This window comes from Branchiostoma floridae, chromosome 4 (genome assembly GCF_000003815.2).
Source record: "Branchiostoma floridae strain S238N-H82 chromosome 4, Bfl_VNyyK, whole genome shotgun sequence".
NCBI classification, from domain to species: domain Eukaryota; kingdom Metazoa; phylum Chordata; class Leptocardii; order Amphioxiformes; family Branchiostomatidae; genus Branchiostoma; species Branchiostoma floridae.
The window spans coordinates 2,458,939-2,474,312 of record NC_049982.1 but is presented as its reverse complement, the minus strand read 5'-3'; the positions used below and the strand labels follow the sequence as shown (position 1 = coordinate 2,474,312).

Genomic DNA, 15,374 nt, shown 5'->3' with positions numbered 1-15,374 from the left:
TAAGCGTTTGCTTAACAATGACGGAATTTAAACACTATTTACTCACCTAACGCCCAGGTCAGCTCTACAATACTGGGACATGCCTATGCGCACGGTATGTCGTCGGGAAACATGGAACTCTAAAGTTTATCATTAATGTATCGATTTGGCTGTTCAGCACACACAGGCAATGTCAGTGCCTAGTAGAAAGCGCTAGGCCTGCTGACAAACACAAAGACCAACGGGATTTGACATGGAAAATAACACGTAACTATAGTCTAAGTATATACATGTAAAAAAACTATCATAATTACATATATATATATTGTATGAAATACCGCCTATATTGCTTCCTACAGCGAGAGTTCTGGATCATGACATACAGAGTGCATACACATGTAAAGGTTCCCTAGCTAAAGACAGCTCCAAAATTTCCTTATCAAGCAGCCAGTCGTGATGGCAGTGCGAGTGTTAGCGGGGAGTCTTCCAAAACATTGCGATTTGACAGTTTACCCCACCGGAGTAACCGAGTGGACTGTGGACTTAGAACAGTGAGTTCTTCAATTACTATTGACAAACGTGATAAAAATAGGCACACAGCAGTGTGAATATAGGTGAGGCCGGTCGACAGTTCAGTCTTAACCTCTGTAGCAGTATGTACAACATGTTTGGTTTTCTGCTTTTCTGTGTCGTCTTTACTGTAAGCGTCTCTCCGTCCAAAGGTAAGTGGCTATTATCACTAGCACTATCTAGTACATGTAGAAACTATGCTATATATACACTGTCCGGCATATCATAACAGTAAACGAAGGACATCCTTTGGCCAGTCGCGGGTGTTCCGTGTGAAATGCAGTGGGCTTGCAAAAGGAAAATAATGCTGTAACAGTGTTGTGGATCCTAGTGAGTTTTGAACAGTGCAACAAAACTGTATAACGCATGTGACAGTACCTCTCCTCACATATTTTGAACGGAATTTGGGGCACAACGTCGAACATACCCCCCCCCCTTCCTCCTTAGCCCTTCTTTTATTCACACCGTCATCCTTTTATCATTGGCTCCTCACGACAAGTGAACACATCGTGATTTTCACCTTCGTTGTTAACTAGTATACTCCAAGAATGCTGTTGACAGCTGTTTTATTCAAGCATTGCTGTGTTGTTTGACAAATTACTGTTGTACATGATTGTGCATATAATATTCTGGTATGACCTACATTTCTGTACATTTGCATCGTGGTCGTATATCACGCGATTACCATGGTCATGGCATCTTTTTTCTGGACCTTCAATGAGAATATGTATGGAAAAACTCTTGGTTGCGTCAAATGGCTGACGTGATACTGAAGTTAAAAGGATTCGAACCCTCAGAAATGAAAAAAAATTTCCATGTTTCTCACGACTGGCATTGCGACGTCTAAAGATAAGGACACAACCCGTCGTACGTGCAATTTGTCCCTTTTTGGGGAGGCCACGTCCGCCACGTATTTTTGAAAACGTGGCAAGAGCAGGGAGGGAGTACGTCAACGCACACAAAGTTTTGCCTGCACGTTAAGTTCTACGGCGTATCTGCGTGCTACAAAATCCGTCGGATTCCCTACGAGTTCGTACGGAGGCGGTACTTACCACTTACGGATCCAAAAAGATTGCCAAAGTTTTGGCACGTAGACATCATGTGCGGCGGGTTGTGCCCTTAGCTTTTAAAGACATGCCGCTGGCGTTACGTTATACGTTTGCAATCGATGTTTCTCATCAAATTAGCGCTAGCCAACAGTATTTGTACAACAAATACGGAATTCCAATGCACGGGTACTATAGGTTCTTAGTAATACGTAAATGACGATTCTGCGGGCGACGAAATCTGCGTGATATGACAAAGGCGAATCTGAAGGCCTATGAGCCTGCACAATGGCGGAATGTTTTTAACCCTTGATATATTACTCAAGATTTCTGTCACTCGCTTTAATATGCGTAGTCAAATCTGCAAAAGAGCTTATTGTTTTACCTTTACTCCACCCAGGTGAGACGGTCTACCTGACCACCCTGGGCGGACTTGCGTTCCACAAGGTTCGCGTGTCGGGCGAGATGACCAACGCCAACGTCAAGGCCACGTGCGAGGGGCTGGGCATGCGGTACCCGTGTAACTTCAGGGGCGGTGACCGCTGTTCCAACAGCCAGTTTTACTCCTCCGACTGCGTCGCGTTCGACACCGTCAGCACCAACTGTGCCACGTTCAACGTCATTGCTTACGAGGTTGGTAACAACATTCCAAATGTACCTCATACTTATAGTGCACTTATTTACCATGCGTCTGGATTTAGACGCTCTGACTTAAAATTGCCATTGGCATTGACACTTGATATAACCATTGGCAAGTAATGTAACAATAGCAGAATCCCATGACCCACTAGATAGCTTTAAACGACAATTAAAGTCACGTGTCCAAAGGTAGGTATGATGGAGTCAGCACGTCACCGGAACGTACTGCGCCTGCGCGAAAAGTATAGACATGCTAAACCTTGCTAAACCCCCGGTTTACTAAAGGGCCGCATTTAATAGTACGTGCGTATATAAGGGTAAAATCCCGTGTACGTTTTACATGAAACCATGACTCTAAGATATACTGTGCAACAAGCGGGATTTCAATGCAACGTTGACCAAACCAAGCCCCAAAACACCAGGGTTCGCGCAGGCGCAGTACGTTTCGGTGACGTGCTGATGGAGTCGTTCATTGTAATATAATGTGAAACAGAAGCTAGTGTACATGTGTCATTCCGAGGAGAGCTAATGAACCAATTATACGGATGCAGATATGAATACCTCAATCTCCAGGTGTGTCCAGGTGTGGTAAACTCCTACAACTGCCCTTTGCTCGATGACGTGTTCCTGTACCGGCGCTGGTGGACCTCCGGAGACGGCGCGTACGGACTGGATTACGAGACTACCAGCTACGTGTCCGGGGCGGGGCAGTTCAACCTGTGGGCACTGTGTACAGGTAATCAGAGTCTTTGATTTGATTTTGATTTGATTTATTCGGCTATATTTAATCATGAGAAATACAGTTAGGGCTACCCAACTAGCTGGAGGCTATTATCAAGTGCTAGCCCTGGTAACAATACAATATACAATGTACAATAACAGCATTAAACGATACAGATAACTTTGGCTAAAGAGGCGATCCGTGTTTACAGCTTGACTAACAGTCATACGATATGTTTTTACGGTGTGATATGATGAAAATATAGTCCTTGGGCCGCACCTGGGGCTATTACTGTGGTATTAAGGTCACCCGAGTTAGCGTCTAATGGCAGCCGCTCCAAACTTCAGCGATTTTTTCACTCACTCACGGCCCATGACCACATCGGTCGCAGAGGCTCCACGACAGCCAGCAGCGGTGATCCTTGCCCATGTCGTTCTATTCTTGTCTATTGTAAGCTTCTTGAAATTTAGGCCCTAACTGCGCAAAGTGAAAATGTTTCAGATGTGGACGAGTGTACGAGCAGTCCGTGTTTGGGAGGAGGAACCTGCGTGGACCAGATCGGCAGCTACAAATGTAACTGTCCCAAAGGCACCGCCGGAGACAGGTGTGAGGCAGGTGAGTTATAGCACACAGGTGTGTGAGACAAATAAAGTTTGGCAAATAGATAAGTAAAAAGTGTGAAGGAGTGCAATGGGCGAGTTTCAGCAGGCAGGTGTGCAAGCAATAAGCATTAGAAGACATATAAAATAGGTCAGCAGAAAGTTAAGAAACATAATTTAGTAGGTGGTAAGGCAGGTCAATGTCAATGTTGGCATATAGGTGTAACTTGGAAAAAAACATTATTTCGTGATTTTATACACATAACAATCACGGCATATCAGGCAAACCTCTTGCGGTACCTGCAAAAACATTAAGTAAAATGTGAATGCAGGCTCAGACCATTCCAATGCCTCCCTGCTGTTAAAATCTTTTTATTGTGAAATTTTTTAAGAGTTTTTTTTTTTTTTAATCTTCTCCAGTTGTTGACGGCGGCAGCTGTTACAAGTTCGCCGCCACCCCCGCCTCGCACGTCTCTGCGGAGAAGGCGTGCCGGGCCGAGGGAGGGCACCTGGCGGTCGTGAGGGATGCCGGGAAACAGCGGTTCCTTAGCAACCATATCCCGGCAGGCAACAGTGACTCCCACTGGATCGGGACAAAGGTCACTTCCGACAAACTCATCTTCAGCGACCAGCCCAGCGTCTTCGGTACTTTCTTCTTCTTTTTTTGCAATAGGCACAATCATGGTTCCAAGTACGCATGTGCAGCGACAGGAACTTTGGGTAAAAAGGTGAAAGCCCCTGATTTGTAAACAGTTCTCGTCGCGACCATTGCCGCGATTTACATAACAATGTTCAGAAATGATTTGTATATGTCTCAGGGGCTTTCACCTTTGACATATTACCCATAATTCCTGTATCTGTGTACTAATTGACACTCTGTGCAAAGATTATGCAAATGTTGATTTTGTTTCTGATACTAGGTATGGCTAAGGATTCTACCGTAGGTTGGTGGACTTCAATAATGAAATCTCTATCTCTGTTATGTATTGTATGAACCTTACCAGCTCCTCGAATATCTCAATGTAAAACGCAGTGCTGTTAGATTTGAGCTTCTCGTTTAAGGTTCAAACAAGCAAAAAATTTTTTGTTGATAAAACCACAAAGTTTGCAAAAAGCTTTCGGGTGATCATGAATGATGATGACATGTATACAATGGCTGACCCTGTTCTGCAACTAGATCTCTTTTGCATAATGATTCACAGCTAAGACATAAAAACTTTCTACAGCAAGATTTCGCCAGCGTCACTGACGAAAGACACCGGATTGCTGTCTGTAACGTCTGACCTGACCGTTTGCAAAGTCCAGTCCAGTTCCTTGAGTAACTGCTTTTTGGCGTGTCTTATTACCTGGATGTCTAAACTCCATCGACGTGACCCTAGTTTGCATCTGTAAATGTCTCAATGCTTCTACGTTAATTAAGGCTACAATTAGTGAGCAATCAATCGCTACTTTCAAGCAGGTTTAAAATTAATAGACTATAAAGTCACCCTGTGTGACTAAGATCTCTTACCATCATTTTTGTTTCTATACTGACAGATGAAGTAGCAGGTCTGGACTGGGCAGAAGATTCTCCCGGCATGCCTTGCGCGCTGTGTGTTCTGATGGACAGTGGCGACAGCCACAGGGCTAAAACAACCTCGTGCATGGAACAGCACAGCTACATTTGTCAGTCTGGTAAGTACAACCTCACAGCTACATCTGTCAGTCTGGTAAGTTTGTATAGTATACAATTGCACATGCATTGAAACTAACTAAAATGGGACGTTTCTGTGTAAAAGCGCAAAGAATCTCAACTATGTGTTAAGTCATTTATAGGTCATTGGGAACGTTTATCTATCCTTGTTTTGTCCCAGTGTAGAGACCATTCTAAGAATAATTTATGAATGGGACAGAATAAGTACGGGTTCATGAGAGAATTCTATGTTGAAGTACAATAAACAAGCTACACAACTAGTATATTTGTACAGCACATTTGCATCCTACTGACATTGCATCCGACTTTACATCCTACTGACTCGATCAACCAATGGAATATGATTTTGGAAACACGTTTCATTTTTGCAAAATCATTATCCAGTTGCTTGAGTTACTGCTATTTGGCGTAAACAAAGAACCCAATTGCTTGGCGAGTGATATTTGTGTTTTCACCCAGAAACCACCCCTTGTGACCACAACGTCTGCATGAATGGCGGGAACTGTTCCGCGTGTTTCGGGGGGACCGACACCGTCTGCGCATGCCCGGCCGGCTTCGACGGCACGTTCTGCGAGAATCCCGTAGGTAAGAGAGGATGCTGGGATATGATATTGTTTTTTTGCAGATTGTTAGTTTGTGGCCGCCTACTGTCTCCTCGTAGACAAAGTTGGTTGTAGCTTACATTTGGTGGGACTGAATCGCAAAGGTCTGTAATACCCCTGTCACATTTGGCGAAAATCGATCGGACGACGATTTTGCGGCAATCGCCCGAGCCTCGCTTATAAAATAGATTTATTGCACAACAATTGTACAAGGTACAAAGTATTGCTTTTATGTGACAGGGACGGTTTTCAGGTGAAAAATACGCGCAACCCTCTGTCGATCTTAGATATGGCCGATCTTCCGTCGATACGCCCGAAGATCGTGGAAAATGTGACAGGGGTATAATGACAGCTTATAATCATAGCCTGGTGATCTCAATGAAACAATAACTGCTCCAGATGCCCCACTAGACCATAAGGATGTGAACCGCTGATACCGAGAAACATCCCCGTGCTTTTTCTTCGATAAAGATGTGTACTCGAGGTGTGGCTTCCCTCAAACACGCAACACTCATTATCAAATGGGCGACCCTAACCAAAGCCAGAGCCCCCCTCAGGTTGTTATTATTGCTGTTTTAATTAAGGCGATCTTTACGAAGTCTACTTTAATTATTTCTGATAGTTTGTGTCCATTTTGTCGTTCCCAAGCCTTGCAGTGGTGCTCAGTGGCGTCCTGTCCGCAGGGCTGGACCTGTGACGATCAGCTGACTCATTTCCTCTGCATCGGTAAGGATGAGTGACGCATGAAAGACAAACATAGTCTAAGCTTCAAGCAGATTTATCGGTGGCATGAGATAATAAGGTCCAACCTCCGCCGAGGGGCTCGGCTGGCTGGCTACTGCTTAGCCATTTCATGCTGCCTTTTGCCACCGGTAAATATTTTTGCAGAGTTATAAAATCCCACCGTGATCGACCAGTCACTTTCATCACATTCCTTTTTTTTTTCCTGACGGACGCTTTGCTCAGTGCCGATGGGCCCATCTGTGTGCAACAAGTCCTGCTAGACTTTTACAGGGCTTTTCACATGTCTCACAGCAGAATTCCACTGTCTGACACTAACAGCTGGTAAAACAGTGGCTGTGTCGGACCGTGTCCGGAGATAATTGCTTCTTGCAGTTCCCTATCGATGAGTCCTTTCTGACATAGCCTTGCTAACAAGTATAAAACATACGAACATACCGTCATACGTGCCAAAAATGACCGCTTGATACACAATACCCTCCATTCAAACCGTCATTTTATCATTTCCCGCATTCTTTCTTTTATCGATATCAGAGCCCGGAACAAGGACCGGCTCAGCTTACCAGTGCAGCAGCGCCTCCTGTCCAAGCGACATGTACTGCAAGGAAGAAGGCCGGGCGTCTTTCTCCTGCTGGTCCCGCTAGGGGTCAGAGGTCATACACAACCATTCAACCACGAATGAGTCATAAGAAGATATGGCGTAAACAAGTTTGCCGATCTGCCAGAAATCTGGTCGTGGTGCGCATGCATATGCCCCATACAGCGCAGCACGACTACAACGGTGCCTGACAATTCGCCCCATTTCTTACTAACATTACACTATCTCAACTAAAATATATTCAGCACAAAATGTACGGCAATTTTGCTTTATAGCTCATTTAAGACAAATTCAACTGTTTGGGAGTTGTTGTAAAGGCACCACCCTCCATAGCTCAGATGTAATCAGCGAGTGAATGCTTAGCAAACATGCAAAGCACATAACGTTAAAAGAACCCTCGGGTGGATATTTTAGATGATAGCTAGCTAGCACCTGCTACCTGATAGTGCATGATGTTGTTCCTTAATTTGTGCACTTTTTTGTTAAAATCCTATGAGTATGATTGAATATTCTGTCATTTTGATTTTGCTGAATAAAGGCTCAAACCAGGAATCTCATTAAATCTAATACAATCTAATCAAGTACAGGTACTGTGCATATGTTCCGTACTCTTTGCTGTTGTTTTTATTCAAAAGATAAAAACTAAACGAAGCAAATGGTTGGCAGACAATTTATACCACCCATGGTTATGCAACTTTTTGTTTATTCTTTTTGTCAATCTATTAACAGCAAAACAATTAACCAAACAAACAAACAAAAAACAAAGATAAAGTACAAGCTTACAAAGTGACGGCATCCCTGATGTTCAAGGTTCAAGGTTACAAAGATGCCAAAACAAGAGATTAATTGAAAAAACTGATATGATAACATATTCTTATTAATTTTGCAAGTGTTCTCTTTTCCAGACTGCCTACTGTATCTTACCAATTGTGTGATAGACTGGGAGGGTGGTATAGTCATAGACAGCGAGACAAACAGACGAACTCCCTGGATAAAGGAGGTAGTTTGTATCCGAAAATCAGCTCCAGTCATGAACAGAGACGAGGGGGGATACAAGCCACGTTTGATGATGGTGTCTGACAGAAATGCTGGAAGTGAATACAATTCTGATTGTGTATCGAAGAACCTTACCATAGGATCAATTCAACATGATTGCGATGACAATTGCGGTCGTTCGGACGCGAGACGGTTGATTTTTTATCTTAATTCTAATACAAAACATTTGCAATCAGGAACCACACCTCCCGAAATTGAATTTCAAATGGAAAAATATCTTTAAAAATTCGATATTGCCAAGAAACCGGTCAGTCACCTCTCGACGCCTGACAATCACATTAATTTTGTTTCTCAAGAATTTTGTGGAATTCACCTTGGGATGAATTATGTGATGTGTGTTTTATAAATCAATAATGGCACGCACTAAACCCATGCATTCCCTACACTTTGTATATCGTACATATTTTTGGAATAAGTGAGGTACGCTAAGCACATCGAGAAGGAAAATTGCTCATAAGATAGCAAAGAATACAAGAACAAGACGAGATTTCTTAGCGAACCTGAAATTAGTTTTGTAACCTTACCTAAAAGTTTTGCATTGTATTCAGCCATAGGATTAATTCAATTAGAGGGTACTTGGGGAGTTTAGTATAAGACTGAATGCTTTTAAGGCATGTGGAGCAACTGGGTACTCTACGGTATAATGTGAAGTAGTATGCAGTTATCACTTCCTAAAATTAATATCTATCGGAAAATAGCACTCCCATGTGGAGTGGAATGCCCCTTTACTTGTTTACTATGCATAAACGAGACTAATCGATATGGGATTTGGACTGTTTTCACAGCCATCGTAGTCGTCGACTGCGGCATATTCGTTGTAAACAGCAGCAAACAACTTGTTTGTTTGTTTGTTTGTTTATTTCGATGACTTTACAATATGCTCGCAAAATCTATTCTTCCTGCAGTCCATCTATAATAACAGAACAATCTGATGCCATAAATTGTCCTAGTAATAAGAGAAATAAATTTTCTAATTCAGGGCCTTGGCTTGTCTGCGCCAGAAAATGTCATTTCGACCCCAGACAATCACAGCTGTTTCTACTTAATGTTTACTATGATGTATGTTACGTAGATAAGATGGTTTTCCCTACGAGTTACGGGAAATAAAAATAGGCTGCCTACGCCTTACGGAAAAGAGCATGCAGTCCCTCATCCATCACCACCGGTGGGCATTTCGTCATGCATATTCAATTTGATTCAATTACGATGTGAATATCAAAAGCAGACAATTGTCCTAGTTTGGAACAATACAGAAAATTGAAGTTTGATGCAGATGTCTTCAATCAGAAAACAAGAGCTTTAGAAGGGAAAGAATAAAAGCAAACGACTTGTTGCGGTGTCTATCCTCATAGTTAGAGGCGTACTCTTCCATTTCACCACCTGGCTTATCTGTGCTAGATATTTATCCATCTAAGTATCTACTTATAGCCAACAGGCGATTCCTGAAACTGCCGGTCAGCATTGCAAAAAGACGCCCATGTGGTGAAATAAAAGAGTACGTCTCTAACTATGAGAACAGACCCCAGAGCAAGCCGTTTGCTTTTAGAATTTCATTTCGAAAGCTCTTGTTTTCTGATGGAAGACATCTGTATCAAAATTCAATATTTCTGTATTGTTCCAAACTAGGACAATTGTCTGCTTTCTATTTTCCCATCGTATTTACTAATAGATTAATATGCATGACGACCCAACCGGTGGTTACAAATCAGGCCCTCTGGTTAACGTCCTTGGGTCGACATTGCGCTGCCAATTTCAGGCGCTGAAATAGAACATTCATTACATTATTACGACTAGTCGCTTGCAGTTCATGACGATAGAAGACACCACAGTCGACGACTACGATGGTTTTTTGTGACATGAACAAAATACTCGTAGTCCTGGCACCGAAGCCACCCTAATTTCACACTGATTAGATTTGCTCGTAAATAGTAAAGAGTTAAGTAGAGACATATGGAATTGTCTGGTATCGAAAGTGTCCAAACTACCGCGATTGTCTGCTTTTTCTTCTCGCATTGCAATTATGTTGGATTGATTGATATGCTTGACGACGTGATGCCCTATTGAGGGTTAACACGGACGTAACCACAGCCAGTCCAGACGGTGTCTTACGCGTATTCGGCACAGACAAGGCCAGATTATAAAATGGAAGATCCAGTTGCTAAGAAAGCTAACCCTGAAGACGACGCGTCGTGTACTGTCGTCAGCGGCGAGAGTTGCGACCTGCAGGCAGAAGGCCCTACAGCCGAATCGGCCGAAATCCCGACTGACCCTCACGGACTCTGCAACACTTTTGATCCAGACCACAATGTCGTTCTGAGCAGGAATCCTACTTACTTTTCCGCGACAGATTCCTCGTATGCTAGCCTTCCCGCTAGCCTTCGAAATGAACAGAACCAGAATCAGAATCCGATGTACGCACCAAGATCTGCAGACGACGAACCCCGGAGTCTGCAAGACGACGACAACTCCAATGGGTCGACAGCTCCAGTCAGAGTCACCCTTAAAACAGCTAACTGTGAAGGCGATGCCTGCACACAACCACAAGTGGTAGCATATGAAGAAAATAACCAAACTGTCACCAGTCCATCCCATAGTGAATGTGACGATAATTGTTCCACACTACACCAGGAAGATGACTCCCTAGCTTGCAGACTAACAGCGAACGGTGATGGCGACACGTACAGCATCCAGCCCTACGCTGTTCGGTACGGGGGCAATGATGGCGACGGCTGTAGCCAGTCGTACGCTGTTCGGTACGGGGGCAATGACGGCGACGGCTGTAGCCAGCCGTATGCTGTTCGGTACGGGGGCAATGATGGCGACGGCTGTAGCCAGTCGCATGATGTACGTATACGCTATAGGGGAAACGGTGAAGACGACTCCATACAGCCGTATGCTGTTCGGTACGGAGGCAATGACGGCAACGACTGTAGCCAGTCGCATGATGTACAGTACGATAACGACGACTCCATACAGCCGTACGCTGTTCAGTACAAAGGCAATGACGACGATGGCTGTAACCAGCCGTACGCTGTTCGGTATGAGGGAACTGACAACGGCGACTGCAGTCAGCCGTGTACTGTTCGGCTTGGGGAAGATGGCAGCAACGGCAACAACATGCCTTCAAACAACGGTGCTGCAGCGTCGAACGGACAAACAGTCGACATCACCAACGCCGACGCCGATATCCAACCCTATGCTGTTGCATACATGGGTCAGGATGGCACGGCAGTAGTGCAGCCCAATGAAGAAACTGAAGCGGCTCAAAATAGCGGCGATGCCATCCCTTCCCCAGGTCGATCAGATCGGAACAGCGCCGCAAAAGATGTTCCACACCCTCTGGGAATGCAAGACAATCCGATGTACGCTCCGAACCAACGAAAAGGTAAGTTGTGGTTAACAAATTTTAAAGATTATTTTTAAATGATTATGTAAAAGTGGTTTTAATGAATATGATGCCCGTCTAAATTCATATTCATGTTCTGCCAAAAAGGTAAATAATTCCTAAAAGGGCCTGTTAATATCATATTGATTTTAATGTGTTAAACTTACTTTTTTTCTTCAATGCACATCCTTGTCATTAGTTGTATGTGGGCGTCTGTTTCCTTGTTTTACGTAATTTTATAACAATATTACAACTTCATTTTCCTTGATTTTGAGCTGTTTGTTAACATCGTACATCCCTTTTTGTTCCTCATCGCAATGTCTCTTTTGTGGGTATTTGTTTTTTCTAGGATGTAGCTGTGCCCTGATTACCGTTTTCCTGGTGCTGTTTATCTCCGGTTGGGCCTGTGTCGGTGTCTACTTTTCTACTGGCTTTAAGAGTGATAATAAGGTAAGCGCATGCTTTCTGTAATAATGCACATTGATTATACCCCTGTCACATTATGTACGATCTTCGGGCGTATCGATGGAAGATCGGCCATATCTAAGATAGACAGAGGGTTGCGCGTATTTTTCACCTGAAAACCGTCCCTGTCACATATAAGCCATACTTTGTACCTCGTACAATTGTTGTGCAATAAAAGCATTATTATAGGCGATGCTCGTGTGATTGTCGCAGAATCGTCGTCCGATCGATTTTCGCGCAATCTGACAGGGGTATAAGAGCACTGTCAGATAGGTCGTGCGATCGTCGTACGAATTTGATGCCATGGGACTTTCAAGCAGGCCGTGACAGAACCAACCGCCGACATTTATTTATTTATCTATTCGTTTGGCTGATGTTACAGTCAGCCAAGGCCATCCAACTAGCCGTGGCTGCTGCAAAGGGCTAGATTTGGGAAAAAATATGAATACATCAGATAACAAATTAAGTACAGTATTACATAAAATCGAACAATTATACAAGTTATTTACATAACGATATCTAATATAGAGCTGAATAGTTCATCTAAAGTACTTAGTTTGTTGTTGTTTTTTTACACTGAGAAAAGGTCCCAAACCGTGATCCATACGTTTGCTTTGAATAAAGTCAGAGACGAAGCTGTAAGAGTGTCGAGTTCAAAGTAAGTTCCACAGTTGTGTGGCTCTGTGGAAGAAGGCTTTCTGTTTGGAAGAGATGGCTTTCTGTGTTTTATGTCACCGACATTGACCCAAAAAAGTAGGCGATACGTATGTATCAATGTAATGATGTGCATTCCTCATAATTCACAGCTGCCGCAATCAGCTACGGACACTACCTACACTCGTGGTCACCCAGAGGTGAACACTACGGTAACCGTAAACATTGGCCTGCCAGCTATTGACACAACCTACATCCCTGACGACCTGGCTTCGCACGCTACCTACACCACTGGACAGTCAACAGGGGAAGCTACCTACACCACTGGACAGTCAACAGGGGAAGCTACCTACACCCCTAGTCAGTCAGATGGGGACGGTACCTACACCCCTAGTCAGTCAGATGGGGACGGTACCTACACCACTGGACAGTCAGCAGTGGACGGTACCTACACCCCTAGTCCAGTGCAGATGCCTTCCACAGAAAGCCCAAAGGGTGGAAATGTGGACGCAAGGGTGATCATTTTCGGCGGGGAGGGATCAGAACGCGGGAAATTCAAAGGTAGTTTCGGAGTTGCTGTGTCTGCTGACGGCGAGGTGTTTGTGGCCGATCGCGAAAACCAACGCATCCAAGTCTTCAACATGAATGGGGCTTTCCTCCGAGACTTCCCGGTGTTCGTTTTTCTGTCACCGAGAGAAAGTAGGAGAATGTTCCCCTGCGATGTCATCATTGCCCAGAATGAGCATCTGATGGTCTTGGGAACTGATCGCCTCGACGATCCGGAGTACGCGTACTTGGTCGACCACGGCAAGGATCGACCACGGCGAGCGATCTCGGTTCACATTCCCCGCAGCACTTCATCCCTACAGTCGCGCTGTTCTGCCATTTCCGTCCGCAGGCGCGAAGACGTCGCCTCGGCCAGCCGGACAGCTATCATCCAGCTCCTGCCAGGCGGCAAGGTTTGTCAGTCTGCTCTATGTCCTAAACTGATTGATGAGAAGTGCATTTCTATCGCAACTCACACATTTCTATTACAGCAATAATATTGCACATATCATTGTATTCGCGGTGTTATTGTATGTTATGTTGTGCCAGCCTGCAAAAGTGTATTTTGCACCAGTTTTGCCCTCCCCTTCGCGCATTGATTCAACCTATTCTTTTTTCCCACTCTAACTGAAAAGCAAAGAGAATATTATTGATAGTTTTGTATCTATTAACAGTATCTGTTGAACATGTCTCCTTTTGACCTTTATTTAGCCCAGTGTGATAAAAAAGTACAATAAAGGTCTTCATTGAATTTCAATCATTTAGAAGAAGGACCAACTGGCGGACTCGCGTCTGTCGTCGGACCTGTGTGCTATACTTAAAAGCAAGGAGAAGTTGAATACATCTATTGATAGTTATTTGTATTTTGTACCAGTAAACAGTATCTGTTCAACATGTTTTTGTGACATATAACGTTACTTAGCCCTGTGTGTCACAAATGTACAATAAAAGGTCTTTATTTCAACATTCAGAAGAAGGACGAACTGACGGACTCGCAGCTCGCATCGGCTTTGAGTGGGGACATCCTCGTCACCGATAACGGACTCAGCGTCGTCCGCGTCGGCCGCAACTTGTTCAAGTTCGGGAAGCCTCTCGGCGCTCCCCACGGCGACTGCACGGTCGGGCTGGGCCGGCGGGCCCGCATCATCGTGGCCGACGCCGAAAGCGGGCGGCTGGACATGCTAACGAGCCGCGGGAGTTCTCACCGCATCGCCGGAAACATCGAGTATCCTTGGGGCGTCGCTTTGGGGCCGCAGGGACAGCTGGTGGTGACAAACCCCCGCAACAACACGGTCACCATCTTCGACTTACGCGCATGAAGGAACATCAGCACTGGTGGGCAGTTACTTCTGTATATTCTTCATTTCTTTGATAACAATGTGCTTTGCAACAGTGATTCATTAGGCTGCAAGAAACATTATTTGTTTAGCTTGAATACCTAAGGCAAAGCACTATCTCCTATCTGAACACTGTGATGTGATATTATGTGATTATAATGTGATATGATATGATGTGATGTGATTTCATCAAATTTAATGTAAATGCTTTTGAGTAGTTTACTCCATGGATAGTAAGATGCTTTTAAAGATAGAATGACGTAGGAGGGGCGCCGAAGATCAGATGAATGTGGTATGACATATGCGGGCCAGGTTAAGGTACCGACTATGGTTTAAGAATGGACACGGTTTTATTTGTATTTTTCTGGATCCCTGTTGGAGTAACATAAAGTGATAAGATGTAAAATGACAAGATGCTACATGGATAATCGTACTGTCTAGAGATGTAACATAAAACGATTGTAGCAGGAAGAACTTTAATATGGTTAATTTCGATATATGTAGGGTTTTAATTTTGCAGAGATGTAACTTGATGTTGTAAAGATGTAACATAGACTGTGTAGTATGAAGATTTGCAACATGCAGCATAGAGATACTGGCTATATGATAGACAAACTCGAACAAACTAACGCTACTGAGCTACAGAACTGTGAGATGCACCAACAGCTCTGTGCCATCGCTAACACGTATCCTCAACACCATAAAGTGAAGAGCTAGTCTATGCCAAATTTAACTTATGTGAT

At 44.0% G+C, this 15,374-nt stretch overlaps 1 protein-coding gene across 1 annotated transcript in view; it reads left to right on the top strand.

Moving 5' to 3' along the window:
* LOC118412978 (neurogenic locus notch homolog protein 1-like) overlaps nucleotides 1-7,984 on the top strand; it is a 76,316-nt gene extending 68,332 nt beyond the window's left edge. The window contains exons 5-10 of the mRNA XM_035816071.1: nucleotides 3,457-3,570; nucleotides 3,975-4,199; nucleotides 5,091-5,228; nucleotides 5,707-5,832; nucleotides 6,498-6,575; nucleotides 7,125-7,984. Coding sequence (XP_035671964.1) covers nucleotides 3,457-3,570; nucleotides 3,975-4,199; nucleotides 5,091-5,228; nucleotides 5,707-5,832; nucleotides 6,498-6,575; nucleotides 7,125-7,234 — 791 coding nt within the window. The 3' untranslated portion in view covers nucleotides 7,235-7,984. The remainder of the gene's footprint in view (nucleotides 1-3,456; nucleotides 3,571-3,974; nucleotides 4,200-5,090; nucleotides 5,229-5,706; nucleotides 5,833-6,497; nucleotides 6,576-7,124) is intronic.
* The last annotated feature ends 7,390 nt before the right edge of the window (nucleotides 7,985-15,374 follow it).